This window comes from Procambarus clarkii, chromosome 15 (genome assembly GCF_040958095.1).
Source record: "Procambarus clarkii isolate CNS0578487 chromosome 15, FALCON_Pclarkii_2.0, whole genome shotgun sequence".
Lineage (NCBI taxonomy): Eukaryota > Metazoa > Arthropoda > Malacostraca > Decapoda > Cambaridae > Procambarus > Procambarus clarkii.
The window spans coordinates 51,145,519-51,171,807 of NC_091164.1; the positions used below are offsets into that span (position 1 = coordinate 51,145,519).

Consider the following 26,289-nt stretch of genomic DNA (forward strand, 5'->3'; position numbering starts at 1 on the left):
GTTTTATGAGCTGTGGAAAAGAAGTTCCTGTAAAATAGTCTAATAGGGGGTAAAGGTGTTGTGTTAGTTGTCTCTTCGGAGGTTGCATGGCTTTTCACTTTCCTTCTTATGATGTCTTCGATGAAACCATTGGAGAAGCCGTTATTGACTAGAACCTGCCTTACCCTACAGAGTTCTTCGTCGACTTGCTTCCATTCTGAGCTGTGGCTGAGAGCACGGTCGACGTATGCGTTAACAACACTCCTCTTGTACCTGTCGGGGCAGTCGCTGTTGGCATTTAGGCACATTCCTATGTTTGTTTCCTTTGTGTAGACTGCAGTGTGGAAACCTCCGCCCTTTTCCATGACTGTTACATCTAGAAAAGGCAGCTTCCCATCCTTTTCCGTCTCGTAAGTGAAACGCAGCACGGAACTCTGCTCAAATGCCTCCTTCAGCTCCTGCAGATGTCTGACATCAGGTACCTGTGTAAAAATGTCGTCAACATACCTGCAGTATATGGCCGGTTTCAAGTTCATGTCGACTAAGACTTTTTGCTCGATGGTACCCATGTAGAAGTTTGCAAACAGGACACCTAGGGGAGAACCCATAGCGACCCCATCTACTTGCTTATACATGTGCCCATCCGGGCTCAAGAAGGGTGCCTCTTTAGTACAAGCTTGGAGTAGTTTCCTCAGAATACTTTCTGGCATGTCAAGAGGAGTACAGGCTGGATCACGATACACTCTGTCGGCTATCATTCCGATTGTCTCGTCCACAGGTACGTTGGTAAACAGCGATTCTACGTCCAACGAGGATCTTATCCCTGTGGCCCGTGCGCCCCGCAGTAAGTCCACAAATTCCTTTGGAGACTTCAGGCTGAAGGCGCAAGGAACATAAGGAGTCAGCAGGCCGTTGAGTCGCTTCGCCAATCTGTACCTGGGTGTGGGTATCTGGCTAATGATTGGCCGAAGTGGGTTTCCAGGCTTGTGCGTCTTGACATTTCCATACGCATATCCAGGTTTATATTCCCCAATGATCTTTGGCAGGTGGAGTCCCATAACCAAACCATCGCCAGAGAAATCCTAGTAAACAACACAGAAATCATCGATAGATACAGCGATAGCAGGCGGCTCGACGTTTGCGAGGCACTACACATCAAGAAGTCAACACCAGCAATCAACAGCCAATTATTGCACAACTATATTCTACCCACCTCAAGACTCCGCTCCAATATAGAAGCATCAAGAAATATGGACCAATAGGCTTTCTACAAACACTTCTATTCAATATCCATTGTTTCGTGTTCTGTCTTGTGTTGATACTTTTAATACCCTATTAATATCCTCTAAATGCCACATCATCCTTCCCACCTTACTCAAATGTAATGCCACATCACCCTTCCCACCTCACTCAAATGTAGATATAAAATCAGGGAAACGCAAGTTCTAATCAGTTGTGTATTTGTGAAGTCTTTGAAAATGTAATAAGTTTTACGAAACGCGCCCGTGTCGCGTCAGACTAGAAATAAAAATGAATTTTGGAGAAGTGATTTTTGATTTACCTCCAACAGTGAAGCATAATGTACGAAAGATTGAGAAAATTCGTGTTAGAATTATTAATCTTACTTTTTCGGTCATATTTAATAAAATATGTCTACAGGAAAGACTGCTACCAAAATATACTAATGTTAAAGTGCACGACCCAGCAGCAAGGAATCAAGCCTTCACGATAAAATATCGCCAGGATCTGATTCGTGATCAGATATACAAGGCAGAGAATGAAATCAAAGACAAAAAAACGCAACTACTTCATGCTACAAACGAGTGGAGAAATAGCAACATCGACCATAGTATCCGTACCCGCATTGAACAACACCTCGACATCCTCACAGACCAACATCACCTCAGCACTGAAACAAGGATTATCAAGAAACTAACAACATTATATGGAGGACCTATGGCAATTCCACGACCAAGAGATGGCTTCCTGAACCTTGCAGGAATTAACCTCACTGAGGACCAAGTCACTCTCCTAAATCTGGGCATAAACTGTCATGTTATGTCCAGACCGAGTGAAATGGCCCGGAAAGTGGAGTTGGAAATTCTGTTGGACGACATATTCGACCTCGAGACACAAAAGAAGGTCACTACCAAAGATACCTTACAAGCAGAACTTATTGCAGAAGGAGGAAAGAATCGAGGCAACTACAGAAGCACCATACTGTCCCCCGAGCTTAGAGCGGCAGCTAAAAGCCTTCGTGAGAACAAGGAGATAGTTGTCAGGAGAGGTGACAAGTCGCCAATATATGTCATTCTTAAAAAAGACGAATATCTGGCGAAAATGAACATCATACTCTCTGACCAAACTAAGTTCCAAAGGGTAACGAAGGACACTACAGCCGAATTAAAAGCAAAGGTCAACAAACTGATCGAAACTGTGAACGCCAAGAAATCCGGACTCCACCTGCCAAAGATCATTGGGGAATATAAACCTGGATATGCGTATGGAAATGTCAAGACGCACAAGCCTGGAAACCCACTTCGGCCAATCATTAGCCAGATACCCACACCCACGTACAGATTGGCGAAGCGACTCAACGGCCTGCTGACTCCTTATGTTCCTTGCGCCTTCAGCCTGAAGTCTCCAAAGGAATTTGTGGACTTACTGCGGGGCGCACGGGCCACAGGGATAAGAGCCTCGTTGGACGTAGAATCGCTGTTTACCAACGTACCTGTGGACGAGACAATCGGAATGATAGCCGACAGAGTGTATCGTGATCCAGCCTGTACTCCTCTTGACATGCCAGAAAGTATTCTGAGGAAACTACTCCAAGCTTGTACTAAAGAGGCACCCTTCTTGAGCCCGGATGGGCACATGTATAAGCAAGTAGATGGGGTCGCTATGGGTTCTCCCCTAGGTGTCCTGTTTGCAAACTTCTACATGGGTACCATCGAGCAAAAAGTCTTAGTCGACATGAACTTGAAACCGGCCATATACTGCAGGTATGTTGACGACATTTTTACACAGGTACCTGATGTCAGACATCTGCAGGAGCTGAAGGAGGCATTTGAGCAGAGTTCCGTGCTGCGTTTCACTTACGAGACGGAAAAGGATGGGAAGCTGCCTTTTCTAGATGTAACAGTCATGGAAAAGGGCGGAGGTTTCCACACTGCAGTCTACACAAAGGAAACAAACATAGGAATGTGCCTAAATGCCAACAGCGACTGCCCCGACAGGTACAAGAGGAGTGTTGTTAACGCATACGTCGACCGTGCTCTCAGCCACAGCTCAGAATGGAAGCAAGTCGACGAAGAACTCTGTAGGGTAAGGCAGGTTCTAGTCAATAACGGCTTCTCCAATGGTTTCATCGAAGACATCATAAGAAGGAAAGTGAAAAGCCATGCAACCTCCGAAGAGACAACTAACACAACACCTTTACCCCCTATTAGACTATTTTACAGGAACTTCTTTTCCACAGCTCATAAAACAGAGGAAAGGGTCCTGAAAGATATTGTTAATAGAAACGTTATCCCTACAGACAAAAATCAGAGGATACAACTGACGATTTACTATAAAACCAGAAAAACGGCCAGCCTACTCATGAGAAACTCTCCAGACACGAAACAGAACGCTTTAAAAGAGACTAACGTCGTCTATGCCTTCAAATGCCCACTTGGGGACTGTAAGCTCCAAAAAACCCAGTATATAGGCAAGACAACAACATCTCTTTCTAGGCGTTTAACGATGCATAAACAACAGGGCTCCATTAAGGAACATATAATCTCTTCCCATAACCAAACCATCGCCAGAGAAATCCTAGTAAACAACACAGAAATCATCGATAGATACAGCGATAGCAGGCGGCTCGACGTTTGCGAGGCACTACACATCAAGAAGTCAACACCAGCAATCAACAGCCAATTATTGCACAACTATATTCTACCCACCTCAAGACTCCGCTCCAATATAGAAGCATCAAGAAATATGGACCAATAGGCTTTCTACAAACACTTCTATTCAATATCCATTGTTTCGTGTTCTGTCTTGTGTTGATACTTTTAATACCCTATTAATATCCTCTAAATGCCACATCATCCTTCCCACCTTACTCAAATGTAATGCCACATCACCCTTCCCACCTCACTCAAATGTAGATATAAAATCAGGGAAACGCAAGTTCTAATCAGTTGTGTATTTGTGAAGTCTTTGAAAATGTAATAAGTTTTACGAAACGCGCCCGTGTCGCGTCAGACTAGAAATAAAAATGAATTTTGGAGAAGTGATTTTTGATTTACCTCCAACAGTGAAGCATAATGTACGAAAGATTGAGAAAATTCGTGTTAGAATTATTAATCTTACTTTTTCGGTCATATTTAATAAAATATGTCTACAGGAAAGACTGCTACCAAAATATACTAATGTTAAAGTGCACGACCCAGCAGCAAGGAATCAAGCCTTCACGATAAAATATCGCCAGGATCTGATTCGTGATCAGATATACAAGGCAGAGAATGAAATCAAAGACAAAAAAACGCAACTACTTCATGCTACAAACGAGTGGAGAAATAGCAACATCGACCATAGTATCCGTACCCGCATTGAACAACACCTCGACATCCTCACAGACCAACATCACCTCAGCACTGAAACAAGGATTATCAAGAAACTAACAACATTATATGGAGGACCTATGGCAATTCCACGACCAAGAGATGGCTTCCTGAACCTTGCAGGAATTAACCTCACTGAGGACCAAGTCACTCTCCTAAATCTGGGCATAAACTGTCATGTTATGTCCAGACCGAGTGAAATGGCCCGGAAAGTGGAGTTGGAAATTCTGTTGGACGACATATTCGACCTCGAGACACAAAAGAAGGTCACTACCAAAGATACCTTACAAGCAGAACTTATTGCAGAAGGAGGAAAGAATCGAGGCAACTACAGAAGCACCATACTGTCCCCCGAGCTTAGAGCGGCAGCTAAAAGCCTTCGTGAGAACAAGGAGATAGTTGTCAGGAGAGGTGACAAGTCGCCAATATATGTCATTCTTAAAAAAGACGAATATCTGGCGAAAATGAACATCATACTCTCTGACCAAACTAAGTTCCAAAGGGTAACGAAGGACACTACAGCCGAATTAAAAGCAAAGGTCAACAAACTGATCGAAACTGTGAACGCCAAGAAATCCGGACTCCACCTGCCAAAGATCATTGGGGAATATAAACCTGGATATGCGTATGGAAATGTCAAGACGCACAAGCCTGGAAACCCACTTCGGCCAATCATTAGCCAGATACCCACACCCACGTACAGATTGGCGAAGCGACTCAACGGCCTGCTGACTCCTTATGTTCCTTGCGCCTTCAGCCTGAAGTCTCCAAAGGAATTTGTGGACTTACTGCGGGGCGCACGGGCCACAGGGATAAGATCCTCGTTGGACGTAGAATCGCTGTTTACCAACGTACCTGTGGACGAGACAATCGGAATGATAGCCGACAGAGTGTATCGTGATCCAGCCTGTACTCCTCTTGACATGCCAGAAAGTATTCTGAGGAAACTACTCCAAGCTTGTACTAAAGAGGCACCCTTCTTGAGCCCGGATGGGCACATGTATAAGCAAGTAGATGGGGTCGCTATGGGTTCTCCCCTAGGTGTCCTGTTTGCAAACTTCTACATGGGTACCATCGAGCAAAAAGTCTTAGTCGACATGAACTTGAAACCGGCCATATACTGCAGGTATGTTGACGACATTTTTACACAGGTACCTGATGTCAGACATCTGCAGGAGCTGAAGGAGGCATTTGAGCAGAGTTCCGTGCTGCGTTTCACTTACGAGACGGAAAAGGATGGGAAGCTGCCTTTTCTAGATGTAACAGTCATGGAAAAGGGCGGAGGTTTCCACACTGCAGTCTACACAAAGGAAACAAACATAGGAATGTGCCTAAATGCCAACAGCGACTGCCCTGACAGGTACAAGAGGAGTGTTGTTAACGCATACGTCGACCGTGCTCTCAGCCACAGCTCAGAATGGAAGCAAGTCGACGAAGAACTCTGTAGGGTAAGGCAGGTTCTAGTCAATAACGGCTTCTCCAATGGTTTCATCGAAGACATCATAAGAAGGAAAGTGAAAAGCCATGCAACCTCCGAAGAGACAACTAACACAACACCTTACCCCCTATTAGACTATTTTACAGGAACTTCTTTTCCACAGCTCATAAAACAGAGGAAAGGGTCCTGAAAGATATTGTTAATAGAAACGTTATCCCTACAGACAAAAATCAGAGGATACAACTGACGATTTACTATAAAACCAGAAAAACGGCCAGCCTACTCATGAGAAACTCTCCAGACACGAAACAGAACGCTTTAAAAGAGACTAACGTCGTCTATGCCTTCAAATGCCCACTTGGGGACTGTAAGCTCCAAAAAACCCAGTATATAGGCAAGACAACAACATCTCTTTCTAGGCGTTTAACGATGCATAAACAACAGGGCTCCATTAAGGAACATATAATCTCTTCCCATAACCAAACCATCGCCAGAGAAATCCTAGTAAACAACACAGAAATCATCGATAGATACAGCGATAGCAGGCGGCTCGACGTTTGCGAGGCACTACACATCAAGAAGTCAACACCAGCAATCAACAGCCAATTATTGCACAACTATATTCTACCCACCTCAAGACTCCGCTCCAATATAGAAGCATCAAGAAATATGGACCAATAGGCTTTCTACAAACACTTCTATTCAATATCCATTGTTTCGTGTTCTGTCTTGTGTTGATACTTTTAATACCCTATTAATATCCTCTAAATGCCACATCATCCTTCCCACCTTACTCAAATGTAATGCCACATCACCCTTCCCACCTCACTCAAATGTAGATATAAAATCAGGGAAACGCAAGTTCTAATCAGTTGTGTATTTGTGAAGTCTTTGAAAATGTAATAAGTTTTACGAAACGCGCCCGTGTCGCGTCAGACTAGAAATAAAAATGAATTTTGGAGAAGTGATTTTTGATTTACCTCCAACAGTGAAGCATAATGTACGAAAGATTGAGAAAATTCGTGTTAGAATTATTAATCTTACTTTTTCGGTCATATTTAATAAAATATGTCTACAGGAAAGACTGCTACCAAAATATACTAATGTTAAAGTGCACGACCCAGCAGCAAGGAATCAAGCCTTCACGATAAAATATCGCCAGGATCTGATTCGTGATCAGATATACAAGGCAGAGAATGAAATCAAAGACAAAAAAACGCAACTACTTCATGCTACAAACGAGTGGAGAAATAGCAACATCGACCATAGTATCCGTACCCGCATTGAACAACACCTCGACATCCTCACAGACCAACATCACCTCAGCACTGAAACAAGGATTATCAAGAAACTAACAACATTATATGGAGGACCTATGGCAATTCCACGACCAAGAGATGGCTTCCTGAACCTTGCAGGAATTAACCTCACTGAGGACCAAGTCACTCTCCTAAATCTGGGCATAAACTGTCATGTTATGTCCAGACCGAGTGAAATGGCCCGGAAAGTGGAGTTGGAAATTCTGTTGGACGACATATTCGACCTCGAGACACAAAAGAAGGTCACTACCAAAGATACCTTACAAGCAGAACTTATTGCAGAAGGAGGAAAGAATCGAGGCAACTACAGAAGCACCATACTGTCCCCCGAGCTTAGAGCGGCAGCTAAAAGCCTTCGTGAGAACAAGGAGATAGTTGTCAGGAGAGGTGACAAGTCGCCAATATATGTCATTCTTAAAAAAGACGAATATCTGGCGAAAATGAACATCATACTCTCTGACCAAACTAAGTTCCAAAGGGTAACGAAGGACACTACAGCCGAATTAAAAGCAAAGGTCAACAAACTGATCGAAACTGTGAACGCCAAGAAATCCGGACTCCACCTGCCAAAGATCATTGGGGAATATAAACCTGGATATGCGTATGGAAATGTCAAGACGCACAAGCCTGGAAACCCACTTCGGCCAATCATTAGCCAGATACCCACACCCACGTACAGATTGGCGAAGCGACTCAACGGCCTGCTGACTCCTTATGTTCCTTGCGCCTTCAGCCTGAAGTCTCCAAAGGAATTTGTGGACTTACTGCGGGGCGCACGGGCCACAGGGATAAGAGCCTCGTTGGACGTAGAATCGCTGTTTACCAACGTACCTGTGGACGAGACAATCGGAATGATAGCCGACAGAGTGTATCGTGATCCAGCCTGTACTCCTCTTGACATGCCAGAAAGTATTCTGAGGAAACTACTCCAAGCTTGTACTAAAGAGGCACCCTTCTTGAGCCCGGATGGGCACATGTATAAGCAAGTAGATGGGGTCGCTATGGGTTCTCCCCTAGGTGTCCTGTTTGCAAACTTCTACATGGGTACCATCGAGCAAAAAGTCTTAGTCGACATGAACTTGAAACCGGCCATATACTGCAGGTATGTTGACGACATTTTTACACAGGTACCTGATGTCAGACATCTGCAGGAGCTGAAGGAGGCATTTGAGCAGAGTTCCGTGCTGCGTTTCACTTACGAGACGGAAAAGGATGGGAAGCTGCCTTTTCTAGATGTAACAGTCATGGAAAAGGGCGGAGGTTTCCACACTGCAGTCTACACAAAGGAAACAAACATAGGAATGTGCCTAAATGCCAACAGCGACTGCCCCGACAGGTACAAGAGGAGTGTTGTTAACGCATACGTCGACCGTGCTCTCAGCCACAGCTCAGAATGGAAGCAAGTCGACGAAGAACTCTGTAGGGTAAGGCAGGTTCTAGTCAATAACGGCTTCTCCAATGGTTTCATCGAAGACATCATAAGAAGGAAAGTGAAAAGCCATGCAACCTCCGAAGAGACAACTAACACAACACCTTTACCCCCTATTAGACTATTTTACAGGAACTTCTTTTCCACAGCTCATAAAACAGAGGAAAGGGTCCTGAAAGATATTGTTAATAGAAACGTTATCTATTAACTACAGACAAAAATCAGAGGATACAACTGACGATTTACTATAAAACCAGAAAAACGGCCAGCCTACTCATGAGAAACTCTCCAGACACGAAACAGAACGCTTTAAAAGAGACTAACGTCGTCTATGCCTTCAAATGCCCACTTGGGGACTGTAAGCTCCAAAAAACCCAGTATATAGGCAAGACAACAACATCTCTTTCTAGGCGTTTAACGATGCATAAACAACAGGGCTCCATTAAGGAACATATAATCTCTTCCCATAACCAAACCATCGCCAGAGAAATCCTAGTAAACAACACAGAAATCATCGATAGATACAGCGATAGCAGGCGGCTCGACGTTTGCGAGGCACTACACATCAAGAAGTCAACACCAGCAATCAACAGCCAATTATTGCACAACTATATTCTACCCACCTCAAGACTCCGCTCCAATATAGAAGCATCAAGAAATATGGACCAATAGGCTTTCTACAAACACTTCTATTCAATATCCATTGTTTCGTGTTCTGTCTTGTGTTGATACTTTTAATACCCTATTAATATCCTCTAAATGCCACATCATCCTTCCCACCTTACTCAAATGTAATGCCACATCACCCTTCCCACCTCACTCAAATGTAGATATAAAATCAGGGAAACGCAAGTTCTAATCAGTTGTGTATTTGTGAAGTCTTTGAAAATGTAATAAGTTTTACGAAACGCGCCCGTGTCGCGTCAGACTAGAAATAAAAATGAATTTTGGAGAAGTGATTTTTGATTTACCTCCAACAGTGAAGCATAATGTACGAAAGATTGAGAAAATTCGTGTTAGAATTATTAATCTTACTTTTTCGGTCATATTTAATAAAATATGTCTACAGGAAAGACTGCTACCAAAATATACTAATGTTAAAGTGCACGACCCAGCAGCAAGGAATCAAGCCTTCACGATAAAATATCGCCAGGATCTGATTCGTGATCAGATATACAAGGCAGAGAATGAAATCAAAGACAAAAAAACGCAACTACTTCATGCTACAAACGAGTGGAGAAATAGCAACATCGACCATAGTATCCGTACCCGCATTGAACAACACCTCGACATCCTCACAGACCAACATCACCTCAGCACTGAAACAAGGATTATCAAGAAACTAACAACATTATATGGAGGACCTATGGCAATTCCACGACCAAGAGATGGCTTCCTGAACCTTGCAGGAATTAACCTCACTGAGGACCAAGTCACTCTCCTAAATCTGGGCATAAACTGTCATGTTATGTCCAGACCGAGTGAAATGGCCCGGAAAGTGGAGTTGGAAATTCTGTTGGACGACATATTCGACCTCGAGACACAAAAGAAGGTCACTACCAAAGATACCTTACAAGCAGAACTTATTGCAGAAGGAGGAAAGAATCGAGGCAACTACAGAAGCACCATACTGTCCCCCGAGCTTAGAGCGGCAGCTAAAAGCCTTCGTGAGAACAAGGAGATAGTTGTCAGGAGAGGTGACAAGTCGTCAATATATGTCATTCTTAAAAAAGACGAATATCTGGCGAAAATGAACATCATACTCTCTGACCAAACTAAGTTCCAAAGGGTAACGAAGGACACTACAGCCGAATTAAAAGCAAAGGTCAACAAACTGATCGAAACTGTGAACGCCAAGAAATCCGGACTCCACCTGCCAAAGATCATTGGGGAATATAAACCTGGATATGCGTATGGAAATGTCAAGACGCACAAGCCTGGAAACCCACTTCGGCCAATCATTAGCCAGATACCCACACCCACGTACAGATTGGCGAAGCGACTCAACGGCCTGCTGACTCCTTATGTTCCTTGCGCCTTCAGCCTGAAGTCTCCAAAGGAATTTGTGGACTTACTGCGGGGCGCACGGGCCACAGGGATAAGAGCCTCGTTGGACGTAGAATCGCTGTTTACCAACGTACCTGTGGACGAGACAATCGGAATGATAGCCGACAGAGTGTATCGTGATCCAGCCTGTACTCCTCTTGACATGCCAGAAAGTATTCTGAGGAAACTACTCCAAGCTTGTACTAAAGAGGCACCCTTCTTGAGCCCGGATGGGCACATGTATAAGCAAGTAGATGGGGTCGCTATGGGTTCTCCCCTAGGTGTCCTGTTTGCAAACTTCTACATGGGTACCATCGAGCAAAAAGTCTTAGTCGACATGAACTTGAAACCGGCCATATACTGCAGGTATGTTGACGACATTTTTACACAGGTACCTGATGTCAGACATCTGCAGGAGCTGAAGGAGGCATTTGAGCAGAGTTCCGTGCTGCGTTTCACTTACGAGACGGAAAAGGATGGGAAGCTGCCTTTTCTAGATGTAACAGTCATGGAAAAGGGCGGAGGTTTCCACACTGCAGTCTACACAAAGGAAACAAACATAGGAATGTGCCTAAATGCCAACAGCGACTGCCCCGACAGGTACAAGAGGAGTGTTGTTAACGCATACGTCGACCGTGCTCTCAGCCACAGCTCAGAATGGAAGCAAGTCGACGAAGAACTCTGTAGGGTAAGGCAGGTTCTAGTCAATAACGGCTTCTCCAATGGTTTCATCGAAGACATCATAAGAAGGAAAGTGAAAAGCCATGCAACCTCCGAAGAGACAACTAACACAACACCTTTACCCCCTATTAGACTATTTTACAGGAACTTCTTTTCCACAGCTCATAAAACAGAGGAAAGGGTCCTGAAAGATATTGTTAATAGAAACGTTATCTATTAACTACAGACAAAAATCAGAGGATACAACTGACGATTTACTATAAAACCAGAAAAACGGCCAGCCTACTCATGAGAAACTCTCCAGACACGAAACAGAACGCTTTAAAAGAGACTAACGTCGTCTATGCCTTCAAATGCCCACTTGGGGACTGTAAGCTCCAAAAAACCCAGTATATAGGCAAGACAACAACATCTCTTTCTAGGCGTTTAACGATGCATAAACAACAGGGCTCCATTAAGGAACATATAATCTCTTCCCATAACCAAACCATCGCCAGAGAAATCCTAGTAAACAACACAGAAATCATCGATAGATACAGCGATAGCAGGCGGCTCGACGTTTGCGAGGCACTACACATCAAGAAGTCAACACCAGCAATCAACAGCCAATTATTGCACAACTATATTCTACCCACCTCAAGACTCCGCTCCAATATAGAAGCATCAAGAAATATGGACCAATAGGCTTTCTACAAACACTTCTATTCAATATCCATTGTTTCGTGTTCTGTCTTGTGTTGATACTTTTAATACCCTATTAATATCCTCTAAATGCCACATCATCCTTCCCACCTTACTCAAATGTAATGCCACATCACCCTTCCCACCTCACTCAAATGTAGATATAAAATCAGGGAAACGCAAGTTCTAATCAGTTGTGTATTTGTGAAGTCTTTGAAAATGTAATAAGTTTTACGAAACGCGCCCGTGTCGCGTCAGACTAGAAATAAAAATGAATTTTGGAGAAGTGATTTTTGATTTACCTCCAACAGTGAAGCATAATGTACGAAAGATTGAGAAAATTCGTGTTAGAATTATTAATCTTACTTTTTCGGTCATATTTAATAAAATATGTCTACAGGAAAGACTGCTACCAAAATATACTAATGTTAAAGTGCACGACCCAGCAGCAAGGAATCAAGCCTTCACGATAAAATATCGCCAGGATCTGATTCGTGATCAGATATACAAGGCAGAGAATGAAATCAAAGACAAAAAAACGCAACTACTTCATGCTACAAACGAGTGGAGAAATAGCAACATCGACCATAGTATCCGTACCCGCATTGAACAACACCTCGACATCCTCACAGACCAACATCACCTCAGCACTGAAACAAGGATTATCAAGAAACTAACAACATTATATGGAGGACCTATGGCAATTCCACGACCAAGAGATGGCTTCCTGAACCTTGCAGGAATTAACCTCACTGAGGACCAAGTCACTCTCCTAAATCTGGGCATAAACTGTCATGTTATGTCCAGACCGAGTGAAATGGCCCGGAAAGTGGAGTTGGAAATTCTGTTGGACGACATATTCGACCTCGAGACACAAAAGAAGGTCACTACCAAAGATACCTTACAAGCAGAACTTATTGCAGAAGGAGGAAAGAATCGAGGCAACTACAGAAGCACCATACTGTCCCCCGAGCTTAGAGCGGCAGCTAAAAGCCTTCGTGAGAACAAGGAGATAGTTGTCAGGAGAGGTGACAAGTCGTCAATATATGTCATTCTTAAAAAAGACGAATATCTGGCGAAAATGAACATCATACTCTCTGACCAAACTAAGTTCCAAAGGGTAACGAAGGACACTACAGCCGAATTAAAAGCAAAGGTCAACAAACTGATCGAAACTGTGAACGCCAAGAAATCCGGACTCCACCTGCCAAAGATCATTGGGGAATATAAACCTGGATATGCGTATGGAAATGTCAAGACGCACAAGCCTGGAAACCCACTTCGGCCAATCATTAGCCAGATACCCACACCCACGTACAGATTGGCGAAGCGACTCAACGGCCTGCTGACTCCTTATGTTCCTTGCGCCTTCAGCCTGAAGTCTCCAAAGGAATTTGTGGACTTACTGCGGGGCGCACGGGCCACAGGGATAAGAGCCTCGTTGGACGTAGAATCGCTGTTTACCAACGTACCTGTGGACGAGACAATCGGAATGATAGCCGACAGAGTGTATCGTGATCCAGCCTGTACTCCTCTTGACATGCCAGAAAGTATTCTGAGGAAACTACTCCAAGCTTGTACTAAAGAGGCACCCTTCTTGAGCCCGGATGGGCACATGTATAAGCAAGTAGATGGGGTCGCTATGGGTTCTCCCCTAGGTGTCCTGTTTGCAAACTTCTACATGGGTACCATCGAGCAAAAAGTCTTAGTCGACATGAACTTGAAACCGGCCATATACTGCAGGTATGTTGACGACATTTTTACACAGGTACCTGATGTCAGACATCTGCAGGAGCTGAAGGAGGCATTTGAGCAGAGTTCCGTGCTGCGTTTCACTTACGAGACGGAAAAGGATGGGAAGCTGCCTTTTCTAGATGTAACAGTCATGGAAAAGGGCGGAGGTTTCCACACTGCAGTCTACACAAAGGAAACAAACATAGGAATGTGCCTAAATGCCAACAGCGACTGCCCCGACAGGTACAAGAGGAGTGTTGTTAACGCATACGTCGACCGTGCTCTCAGCCACAGCTCAGAATGGAAGCAAGTCGACGAAGAACTCTGTAGGGTAAGGCAGGTTCTAGTCAATAACGGCTTCTCCAATGGTTTCATCGAAGACATCATAAGAAGGAAAGTGAAAAGCCATGCAACCTCCGAAGAGACAACTAACACAACACCTTTACCCCCTATTAGACTATTTTACAGGAACTTCTTTTCCACAGCTCATAAAACAGAGGAAAGGGTCCTGAAAGATATTGTTAATAGAAACGTTATCCCTACAGACAAAAATCAGAGGATACAACTGACGATTTACTATAAAACCAGAAAAACGGCCAGCCTACTCATGAGAAACTCTCCAGACACGAAACAGAACGCTTTAAAAGAGACTAACGTCGTCTATGCCTTCAAATGCCCACTTGGGGACTGTAAGCTCCAAAAAACCCAGTATATAGGCAAGACAACAACATCTCTTTCTAGGCGTTTAACGATGCATAAACAACAGGGCTCCATTAAGGAACATATAATCTCTTCCCATAACCAAACCATCGCCAGAGAAATCCTAGTAAACAACACAGAAATCATCGATAGATACAGCGATAGCAGGCGGCTCGACGTTTGCGAGGCACTACACATCAAGAAGTCAACACCAGCAATCAACAGCCAATTATTGCACAACTATATTCTACCCACCTCAAGACTCCGCTCCAATATAGAAGCATCAAGAAATATGGACCAATAGGCTTTCTACAAACACTTCTATTCAATATCCATTGTTTCGTGTTCTGTCTTGTGTTGATACTTTTAATACCCTATTAATATCCTCTAAATGCCACATCATCCTTCCCACCTTACTCAAATGTAATGCCACATCACCCTTCCCACCTCACTCAAATGTAGATATAAAATCAGGGAAACGCAAGTTCTAATCAGTTGTGTATTTGTGAAGTCTTTGAAAATGTAATAAGTTTTACGAAACGCGCCCGTGTCGCGTCAGACTAGAAATAAAAATGAATTTTGGAGAAGTGATTTTTGATTTACCTCCAACAGTGAAGCATAATGTACGAAAGATTGAGAAAATTCGTGTTAGAATTATTAATCTTACTTTTTCGGTCATATTTAATAAAATATGTCTACAGGAAAGACTGCTACCAAAATATACTAATATATATATATATATATATATATATATATATATATATATTTTATGAGTTTCTCATGAGTAGGCTGGCCGTTTTTCTGGTTTTATAGTAAATCGTCAGTTGTATCCTGATGTATTGTTATATTTTAGATTTAGTGTTAACTAACAGGGAAACGCAAATTAATGACATCGAAATAGGGAGTGAGCTAGGGAGCAGTGATCACAAAGAAATCAGATTTAGCATAGAATGGAATAGACCAGTAGGAGAAAATTCTGTTAAAGTGCCAGATTTTCGAAAAGCTGATTTTAATAGCCTAAGAAATTTTTTGGGTCAAATTGATTGGAAAGGCTTGGGTATGGGGTGTGGGCCGGTCTTGGAGCGAGACATGAACCCAGCGATAGGTGACTTAAATGGGGATTTCGATGTGGATTCAATATATAACTTATTTAAGAATATTCTAAACAAAGCACAGGAACGTAGTATACCATACAAATTGAATAGATCGTATACTAATGACCCAAAGTGGATAACAAAGAATTTGAAGAACCTTATAGGTAAAAAGAGAGCTTGGTACAAAAGGATTAAAAATGGGGAGGTCACTTTAGAACAGGAATTCGTACAACTGGTTAGAAATGTTAAAAAAGAGATAAGGAAAGCAAAAAGAAACTATGAAGTTCGCATAGCAGGGCAAGCAAAGACAAATCCTAAAGGATTTTTTCAGTTTTATCGTACTAAGACTAGGGAAAGGATAGGTCCATTAAAAACTGAGACAGGTCAAATAACAGATAGTGATGAAGAGATGAGTAGTATTTTTAATAAATATTTTGTATCTGTATTTACTAAAGAAGAACTTAACAATATGCCTTCAGCCGAACAAGTCTATGTGGGTGGGGACGAGGACAGGTTGACGAGTTTAGTAGTTACCAGGGAGGATGTTCTTAAACAAATAGTAAAACTCAAACCAAACAAATCCCCAGGGCCGGATGAAGTGTTTGCTAGGGTGCTTAAAGAATGCAAAGAGGAGCTTTGTGACCCACTGTCAACCATATTTAATAAATCAATAGAGTCAGGCAGAGTGCCAGAGTTTTGGAAAGTTGCTAATGTGATACCAGTTTTTAAGAAAGGAGATAGATCACTTGCGTCTAACTATCGACCAATTAGCCTAACGTCTATTGTGGGAAAGTTACTCGAATCTATAATAGCAAATAAAATTCGTCTTCATCTTGAAAAACATAAATTAATAATTGAGTCGCAACATGGTTTTATAAATGGCCGTTCATGTTTAACAAATTTGTTATCTTTTTATTCTAGCATTGTTGAGGCAGTTGATAGTGGTAAGGATTGCGATGTTGTATACCTTGACTTTAGCAAAGCTTTTGATACAGTGCCACATGAAAGACTGATTAAAAAAATAGAGTCTCATGGTATTGGGGGTGCTATATTAAGCTGGATTAGGGCATGGCTATACCAAAGGAAACAGAGAGTTAGTATAAATGGAATCAAGTCAGAGTGGGAAAATGTTGTAAGTGGAGTGCCTCAAGGCTCTGTCCTGGGACCTCTGTTGTTTATAATATATATAAATGATTTAGATTCAGGTTTGAGTAGCAACATTTGCAAATTTGCCGATGATACGAAAATCGGTAGGGAAATTAATTCGGAGGAGGACTCACTATCACTTCAAGTTGATCTAGATAGGGTTTTGAAATGGTCAAAGGATTGGCAGATGCAGTTTAATGCTGATAAATGTAAAGTTCTGAGGTTAGGTAATGATGATAGAGTTACAAGATACGAGCTAGATGGTGTTGTGATTGCGAAGTCGGATTGCGAAAGGGATCTGGGAGTTATGATTAGTAAGAATTTAAAACAAAAGGATCAATGCATAAATGTTCGTAATAAGGCAAATCGGACACTTGGATTTATTAATCGCAGCGTTAGTAACAAGACACCTGGTGTGGTTCTCAAGCTATATCTTGCTCTAGTTAGGCCCCATTTAGATTATGCAGTTCAGTTTTGGTCGCCATATTATAGAATGGATATAAATTCACTTGAACGTGTCCAGCGTAGGATGACTAAGTTAATTCCCCAAATTAGAAATCTTTCATATGAAGAAAGATTAACAAAGCTTAAGTTGCATTCACTGGAAAGGCGAAGAGTTAGGGGTGACATGATAGAGGTTTACAAGTGGATGAATGGACATAACCGGGGGGATATTAATAGGGTATTAAAAGTATCAACACAGGACAGAACACGAAACAATGGATATAAATTGGATAAGTTTAGATTTAGGAAAGACTTGGGTAAATACTGGTTCAGTAACAGGGTTGTTGATTTGTGGAACCAATTGCCGCGTAACATTGTGGAGGTGGGGTCCCTCGATTGTTTCAAGCACGGGTTGGACAAGTATATGAGTGGGATTGGGTGGTTATAGAATAGGAGCTGCCTCGTATGGGCCAATAGGCCTTCTGCAGTTACCTTTGTTCTTATGTTCTTATGTTCTTATCCTCTGATTTTTGTCTGTAGGGATAACGTTTCTATTAACAATATCTTTCAGGACCCTTTCCTCTGTTTTATGAGCTGTGGAAAAGAAGTTCCTGTAAAATAGTCTAATAGGGGGTATAGGTGTTGTGTTAGTTGTCTCTTCGGAGGTTGCATGGCTTTTCACTTTCCTTCTTATGATGTCTTCGATGAAACCATTGGAGAAGCCGTTATTGACTAGAACCTGCCTTACCCTACAGAGTTCTTCGTCGACTTGCTTCCATTCTGAGCTGTGGCTGAGAGCACGGTCGACGTATGCGTTAACAACACTCCTCTTGTACCTGTCAGGGCAGTCGCTGTTGGCATTTAGGCACATTCCTATGTTTGTTAACAACAAACATAGGAATGTGCCTAAATGCCAACAGCGACTGCCCTGACAGGTACAAGAGGAGTGTTGTTAACGCATACGTCGACCGTGCTCTCAGCCACAGCTCAGAATGGAAGCAAGTCGACGAAGAACTCTGTAGGGTAAGGCAGGTTCTAGTCAATAACGGCTTCTCCAATGGTTTCATCGAAGACATCATAAGAAGGAAAGTGAAAAGCCATGCAACCTCCGAAGAGACAACTAACACAACACCTATACCCCCTATTAGACTATTTTACAGGAACTTCTTTTCCACAGCTCATAAAACAGAGGAAAGGGTCCTGAAAGATATTGTTAATAGAAACGTTATCCCTACAGACAAAAATCAGAGGATACAACTGACGATTTACTATAAAACCAGAAAAACGGCCAGCCTACTCATGAGAAACTCTCCAGACACGAAACAGAACGCTTTAAAAGAGACTAACGTCGTCTATGCCTTCAAATGCCCACTTGGGGACTGTAAGCTCCAAAAAACCCAGTATATAGGCAAGACAACAACATCTCTTTCTAGGCGTTTAACGATGCATAAACAACAGGGCTCCATTAAGGAACATATAATCTCTTCCCATAACCAAACCATCGCCAGAGAAATCCTAGTAAACAACACAGAAATCATCGATAGATACAGCGATAGCAGGCGGCTAGACGTTTGCGAGGCACTACACATCAAGAAGTCAACACCAGCAATCAACAGCCAATTATTGCACAACTATATTCTACCCACCTCAAGACTCCGCTCCAATATAGAAGCATCAAGAAATATGGACCAATAGGCTTTCTACAAACACTTCTATTCAATATCCATTGTTTCGTGTTCTGTCTTGTGTTGATACTTTTAATACCCTATTAATATCCTCTAATGCCACATCATCCTTCCCACCTTACTCAAATGTAATGCCACATCACCCTTCCCACCTCACTCAAATGTAGATATAAAATCAGGGAAACGCAAGTTCTAATCAGTTGTGTATTTGTGAAGTCTTTGAAAATGTAATAAGTTTTACGAAACGCGCCCGTGTCGCGTCAGACTAGAAATAAAAATGAATTTTGGAGAAGTGATTTTTGATTTACCTCCAACAGTGAAGCATAATGTACGAAAGATTGAGAAAATTCGTGTTAGAATTATTAATCTTACTTTTTCGGTCATATTTAATAAAATATGTCTACAGGAAAGACTGCTACCAAAATATACTAATATATATATATATATATATGGATTTTTTTTTAAATAATAACAAATGTGACATACCATCAAAGTTTTCAGGTAACACTTCAACAGCAGCAGCACCGGGAGACTCTGCAATTACAGAATTGCCAGGCAATAAATTAAGGTATATATATATATATATATATATATATATATATATATATATATATATATATATATATATATATATATATATATATATGTGTGTGTCGTACCTAGTAGCCAGAACAAACTTCTCAGCCTACTATGCAAGGCCCAATTTGCCTAATAAGCCAAGTTTTCATGAATTGTTTTTCGACTACCTAACCTAACCAAACTTTTTCGGCTACCTAACCTAACCTAACCTATAAAGATAGGTTAGGTTAGGTTAGGTAGGGTTGGTTAGGTTCGGTCAAATATCTACGTTAATTTTAACTCCAATAAAAAAAAATTGACCTCATACATAATGAAATGGGTAGCTTTATTATTTCGTAAGAAAAAAATTAGAGAATATATATTAATTCAGGAAAACTTGGCTTATTAGGCAAATCGGGCCTTGCATAGTAGGCCGAGTACGACGTTCTGGCTACTAGGTACAACATATATATATATATATATATATATATATATATATATATATATATATATATATATATATATATATATATATATATATATATATATATATATATATATATATATATATATATGTCGTACCTAGTAGCCAGAACTCACTTCTCAGCCTACTATACAAGGCCCGATTTGCCTAATAAGCCTAGTTTTCATGAATTAATGTTTTTTCGACCACCTAACCTACCTAACCTAACCTAACCTAACGTTTTCGGCTACCTAACCTAACCTAACCTATAAAGATAGGTTAGGTTAGGTTAGGTAGGGTTGGTTAGGTTCGGTCATATATCTACGTTAACTTTAACTCCAATAAAAAAAAATTGACCTCATACATAATGAAATGGGTAGCTTTATCATTTCATAAGAAAAAAATTAGAGAAAATATATTAATTCAGTAAAACTTGGCTTATTAGGCAAATCGGGCCTTGCATAATAGGCTGAGAAGTGAGTTCTGGCTACTAGGTACGACATATATATATATATATATATATATATATATATATATATATATATATATATATATATATATATATATATATAGCTAGCCAGAATGGAGTTCTTGGCCCTACTATGCAAGGCCAGATTTGCCTAATAAGCCAAGTTTTCCAGAATTTCAATATTTTTTCAAATGTTTTTCTTGTGAAATGATAAAGTTATTCATTTCATTATGTATGAGCTAAATTTTTTTAAATTTGAGTTAAAATTAATGTAGATATATGATCGAACCTAACCAATCCTACCTAACCTAACCTAACTTATCTTAACCTAATCTAAACTAACATAACTAAATCAATAATTTATGTTCTTAATATAATATAATAATAATATTAAAAAAAAAGGAAACAATTTATTGAAAATAAAAAGTCACTTGGCCTATTAGGCCAATCGGTACTTGCATACTAGGCCAAGAGGTGCGTTCTGACTACTAGGTACGACATATATATATATAATATATATATATATATAATATATATATACACACACATATATATATATATATATATATATATATATATATATATATATATATATATATATATATATATATATATACACACACAAACACACACACACACACACTGTATTTGCAACTTAGTCCTTGGTTACTATGGCAATGCATTTATATTTGTAACTCTCTAAAATAATTAGATAACATACCATTGATATTTTGGGGTATAACGTCTACAACAGAAACTGGAGGCTTCATTACTTCATGACTGCAAGGGAAAGGATTTGATGGTGTGCCTAGTAATAGAAAAAAAACGGTAAAAAATATATTACTATAACAAGTTATTTATAATTACATTTAAGAGCAGTTAGTGATTATATTTAACTGTTGACAATAATACTAATACCTAAAGCTCTGCTTTTTCTAGACGAAGTGCCAGTGTACATAATTGTCCGCCTTTTTGGGTTGTTATTTTGGGAATCATAAATTGCTCGAAGCCTTGTTATCTCCTCTTCAATCTCCTTCAATTTCTTTTGGTGTTGTAAATCTTGTACACTTTTATGCAACTCATCTGAACATAGATAAAGAACACAAAGTATTCTATGTAAAGCTGAAAAATGATATTATCCAACACAAATACGTGAAGTGTGGGAAAGCTGTATTTTAAATGCAGATGACATAAATTGCTCATTTGACAATATATGTTGGTAATCTTTACAACAATATGAAAGGGAGTAAAATATTTCCTTTAAATAAAATTAAATTAATCAATTATATGTTATTTATTTCCATATTAAACATTGTGAATAAAAATATAAGTGAGCTTACCATGTACAACAGGTATATGTTTTTTTTCTGATCTCTTGATATTTGCCCGAGCCTGGCTTTCCGGCTGAGCTTTACGTTTGACATCAAAAAGCCTATAGCCACACTTGCAGACATGTTGATTAATGTTCACGATAATATTACATGAGGGACATAATCGCTGTAAAGCGTTTCTCAGGACTGAAAAATAAAGATAATTTGGGTTATGATAAACTGTGCAGTACAGTATAATTACATTATAATGTAGAACTACCTAAGCTCACCAGAAGTCACACACAATATGGGAAATCATTCATATTTGAATGATCAAATAAATGAGCAAATGATGAATGAATGATTTGAATGAGCAAATCATTCAACACAAAAGACCACATGGATAGTGAAATCTGGATCCAAAATTATAATTTACATAGATGTGACAGAGTAATAAGGTCAGGTGGAAGAGTAGGTCTGTATATTAAAGAGGAACTGGCATGAACAGTGCTCCTGAACTCAACTAATGAGGTGGTAGAGGTACTTGGAATCAGGGTTGAAAATATAAATCTAATTATTATTTTAATATACAAACTGCAAGATGCAACAGTTGAGAAATTAACTGAGCAAATCCACAAAATAGAGAATATCCTTGATAACTTAACAAACCCAGTACCAAATATTATCTTCTTTGCAGACTTCAATCTGCCCATTTTAAAATGGAGAATAGTAAAAATAACATTATAGCAGGAAATCAACCTGGAAATAACAAACTACAGGTCAGAGAACTACTGACATTCTGTGACAAATTCTCGCACAGTCAGCAGATTACAGAACCAACTAGGAACGAAAACACGCTGCACTTGATATTTACAAACAATGATGAGCTAATGAGCGACATTACTGTCTCAAACACTACGTACTCGGACAACATTGAAGTGAAAACTAACATTAATAATGGTAGTAGGCCTAAGAGAAACAACAAGTGAGAAGGGTTATTCAATAAATCCAATTTTAATAATAATAATAAAAGGATAGACTGGGCAAAAATAAATGGGGAACTTACAAACGTTCAATGGGAATGTGTTCTAAGTAATAAACATCATACACAAAGAATAGAAAAACAGACTTCTGAAGCCTATGAAGTCTGTCTGAAACATGTTCCTTTGAGGAAAGCCAGAAAGAGGTCCAACGTAGAAAGAAAACGCAGGCGACACTACAAAAAAAGACAAAAAACAACGGAAATGATTAAGCAGACAACTTTTCATACAAAGAAGGAATAATTTAAACAGGGAGATTGTAGAAATAAAACAGAGACTGAAGCATTCATATCAGATTGAAGAGAGGCAACTAGACAAAAAAGCAATTCAAGAAATAAAGGAAAACCCAAAATATTTCCTCATTTATGCTAAATCATAAGAAAATATCAATGCCAATATTGGACCTATTTGTATTAGTGAAGGTTCATACATTGAGGATGACAAATTTCTAATTTGTCATAACACTAATTTTACAATTAGTGAAATCCTAAAGAAGCTGTATGAGGATATGTTTAGCACTCAGATACACAGCATGAAAGTAAAAAATCCGGACAACTTCTTTATGCGTGATATCCAAACCCCTGTAAATATAACCAATATCAACACGAGCATGGAACATTTTGAAAGAGAATTTTACAATATGCCCATGCACTCAGCCCCGGGTCCAGACTCATGGAATTTAATATTTATAAAGAAATGCAAAGTGACATTAGCACAGGCACTCAGTATAGTGAGTAGGAAGAGATTGGACACGGGGGAAATACCAGATGCGCTTAAAGCAGCAGACATAGCCCCTCTACACAAGAGAGGGAGCAAAGCACTGGCAAAGAATTATAGACCAGTTGCACTAACGTCCCACAAAATAAAAGTATTTGAGATATTGATCAGGAGTCAGGTCACTACTTTCATGGAAACAAATGATCTCCACAATCCAGGCGAACATGGATTTACAACGGGAAGATCATGCCTCTCACAGCTATTTGACCATTACGACAAAATCACTGAGGCATTAGAAGAAAAAGGGAATGCAGATGTGGTATACAGTACACGGATTTCACAAACGCATACGACAAATTTGACCATGGAGTGATAGCACACAAAATGAGGTCAATGGGAATAACTGGTAAAATAGGACGCTGGATACTCAGTTTTCTGTGAAACAGAACACAAAGAGTAACAGTCAACCATATAAAATCGAGTCCAAGAACAGTTAAAAGCTCTGTACCTCAAGATACAGTAATTGCACCATTGCTTTCCCTTATTCTCATATCAGATATAGACTCATATACAAGGCACAGCATTGGATCATCCTTGGCAGATGACACAAAAATCAGCTTAAAAATGACCTCTGCTGAAGATATTGAAAAACTACAAGTAGATACAGTATTAATAAAGTTTACGACTGGGCAGCAGAAAATAACATGATGTTTAAAAGCGACAAACTCCAGGTACTCAGATATGGTAAAAATGAGAACCTTAAACATAATACAGGGTACAAGACACAATCAAATTTGTCCATAGTAGGAAAGTAACATGTAAAGGACTTGGGAATAATAATGTCTGACGAACTAAAGTTTAGGGAGCATAACCAAGCAAATATTGTGGCAGCCAGAAAAATGAGAGGATGGATTACGAGAACTTTCAAATCCAGGGATCCCATCACAATGGTTGTACTCTTCAAGTCAATTGTGTTGTCCCGTCTTGAGTACTGCTCAGTACTCACTTTCCCCTTCAGAGCAGGTGAAGATTGCTGAAATAGAGGGAATACAGAGAACATATACAGCATGCATAGACTCGATAAAGCACCTAAATCATTGGGATCGTCTCAAAGCTCTCCAAATGTACTCACTAGAAAGGAGACAAGAGAGATACCAAATAATATACACATGGAAAATACTGGAGGCCCAGGTCCCAAATCTACACAGTAAAATAACAACATACTGAAGTGAACAATATGGAAGAAAATGAAGAATATAACCAGTGAAGAGCAGGGGTGCCATAGACACACAATCAGAGAGTACTGAATAAACATCAGAGGTCTGCGGTTTTTCAACATACTCCTAGCGAGCATAAGAAATATTGCCGGAACAACCGTGGACTTCTTCAAGAGAAAACTAGATAGTTTTCTCAAAGGAGTGCCGGACCAACCAGGCTGTGGTGGGTATGTGCGCCTGCAGGCCACTCCAAGCAACAGCCTGGTGGACCCAACTCTCACAAGTCAAGCCTGGCCTACTGCCAGTCTTGCTGAGTAAAAGAACTCCCAGAACCCCATCAAGCAGGTATTGATTGCACTTTAAATACTTAGTATAAGCAAAGATGTTTAATGTCTGGTGAAGGATGGAGGGTAGGCAATCCAAGAGATGAGGTGCATACTCTAGATGAAAGCAAACTAAGTAATACTTAATAAATATTCTAAATTGGAATTTTAGGTAATAATGTACAATCTTTGGGTGACAAAACAACACATCAGAAAACGAAGATGCAATGATCTTTACGTCAGTCTGGGACAATTATCAAATTGTGTAATTAATATTTTTTGTGAATCATTTGCTAATTATACTCTTAGCTAAATGGATAAATGTAGCATGAAAGACTGCTTCATACACTTTTCTGTCCTGAAAATTATGATAATTTGGGCTATCATAAAGTATGCAATATGATTAAAATCTACTACCGCGATAAAGGAAATCTAATCCTAATTACTGTATAATGAAACTTACTTGGATTTTTGGAATCCATTGTTGCAATGAGCTCCCAGATATTCGACTGCATGAGAAACAATATCACCGATTGAAATTGATGTTGGGCTGCTGTAAAATTTACCCAAAAGGTACAAAACTATTTAAAACCAGGCATAAAATAGAATCAGTTTAGATTAATTATATAAAACTACAAGAACAAGGTAGGATGCATACTTGCACTACCATCCAAAAACTGCAAATGAGAGTTGTGACATGCAAATCTCATAAGCACTTTTTGTTTACATATTAACTTCTTGGCATCTATTCAGTAATTAAACCGAGATAAAAATAAAATTAATACATGTGAAAATACAAGCAAAATATAACTGAAATTTGAACAATGAAACTTTACAGATGATACAGAAGACACAAGTAAATTGGCACTGTAGGAGATATTGAAAAAACAGAAATAACATGATTTTAATAGTGATAAGTTACAGGTGCTGAAGTATGGTAGAAACGAGGAAATTAAATGAAACAAGGAACACAGGACACAATCAGACCTACTCTAAGAAGGAAAAAACATGCAAGAGATCTGAGAATTACGACGTCTGACGACCTCACACTTTGTGAACATAACCGAGCAAATATAGTGGCGGCCAGAAAAATAATGGGATGGTTTATGAGAATGTTAAAATTCAAAGACCCCACCCACAGTAATGCTAATACTATTCAAATAACTGGTGCTGTCCCATCTTGAGTATTGCTCGGTACTGACTCCCC

The 26,289-nt window shown here is 40.1% G+C and overlaps 1 protein-coding gene across 1 annotated transcript in view; it reads right to left on the reverse strand.

The window, feature by feature from the left end:
- The window catches only part of LOC123774198 (uncharacterized), a 34,905-nt gene extending 9,341 nt beyond the window's left edge, over positions 1-25,564 (reverse strand). The window contains exons 1-5 of the mRNA XM_069325212.1: positions 25,546-25,564; positions 21,816-21,992; positions 21,394-21,558; positions 21,197-21,283; positions 19,472-19,519 (exon numbers count right to left, since the gene is read on the reverse strand). Coding sequence (XP_069181313.1) covers positions 19,472-19,519; positions 21,197-21,283; positions 21,394-21,558; positions 21,816-21,992; positions 25,546-25,564 — 496 coding nt within the window. The remainder of the gene's footprint in view (positions 1-19,471; positions 19,520-21,196; positions 21,284-21,393; positions 21,559-21,815; positions 21,993-25,545) is intronic.
- Positions 25,565-26,289: the final 725 nt, after the last annotated feature.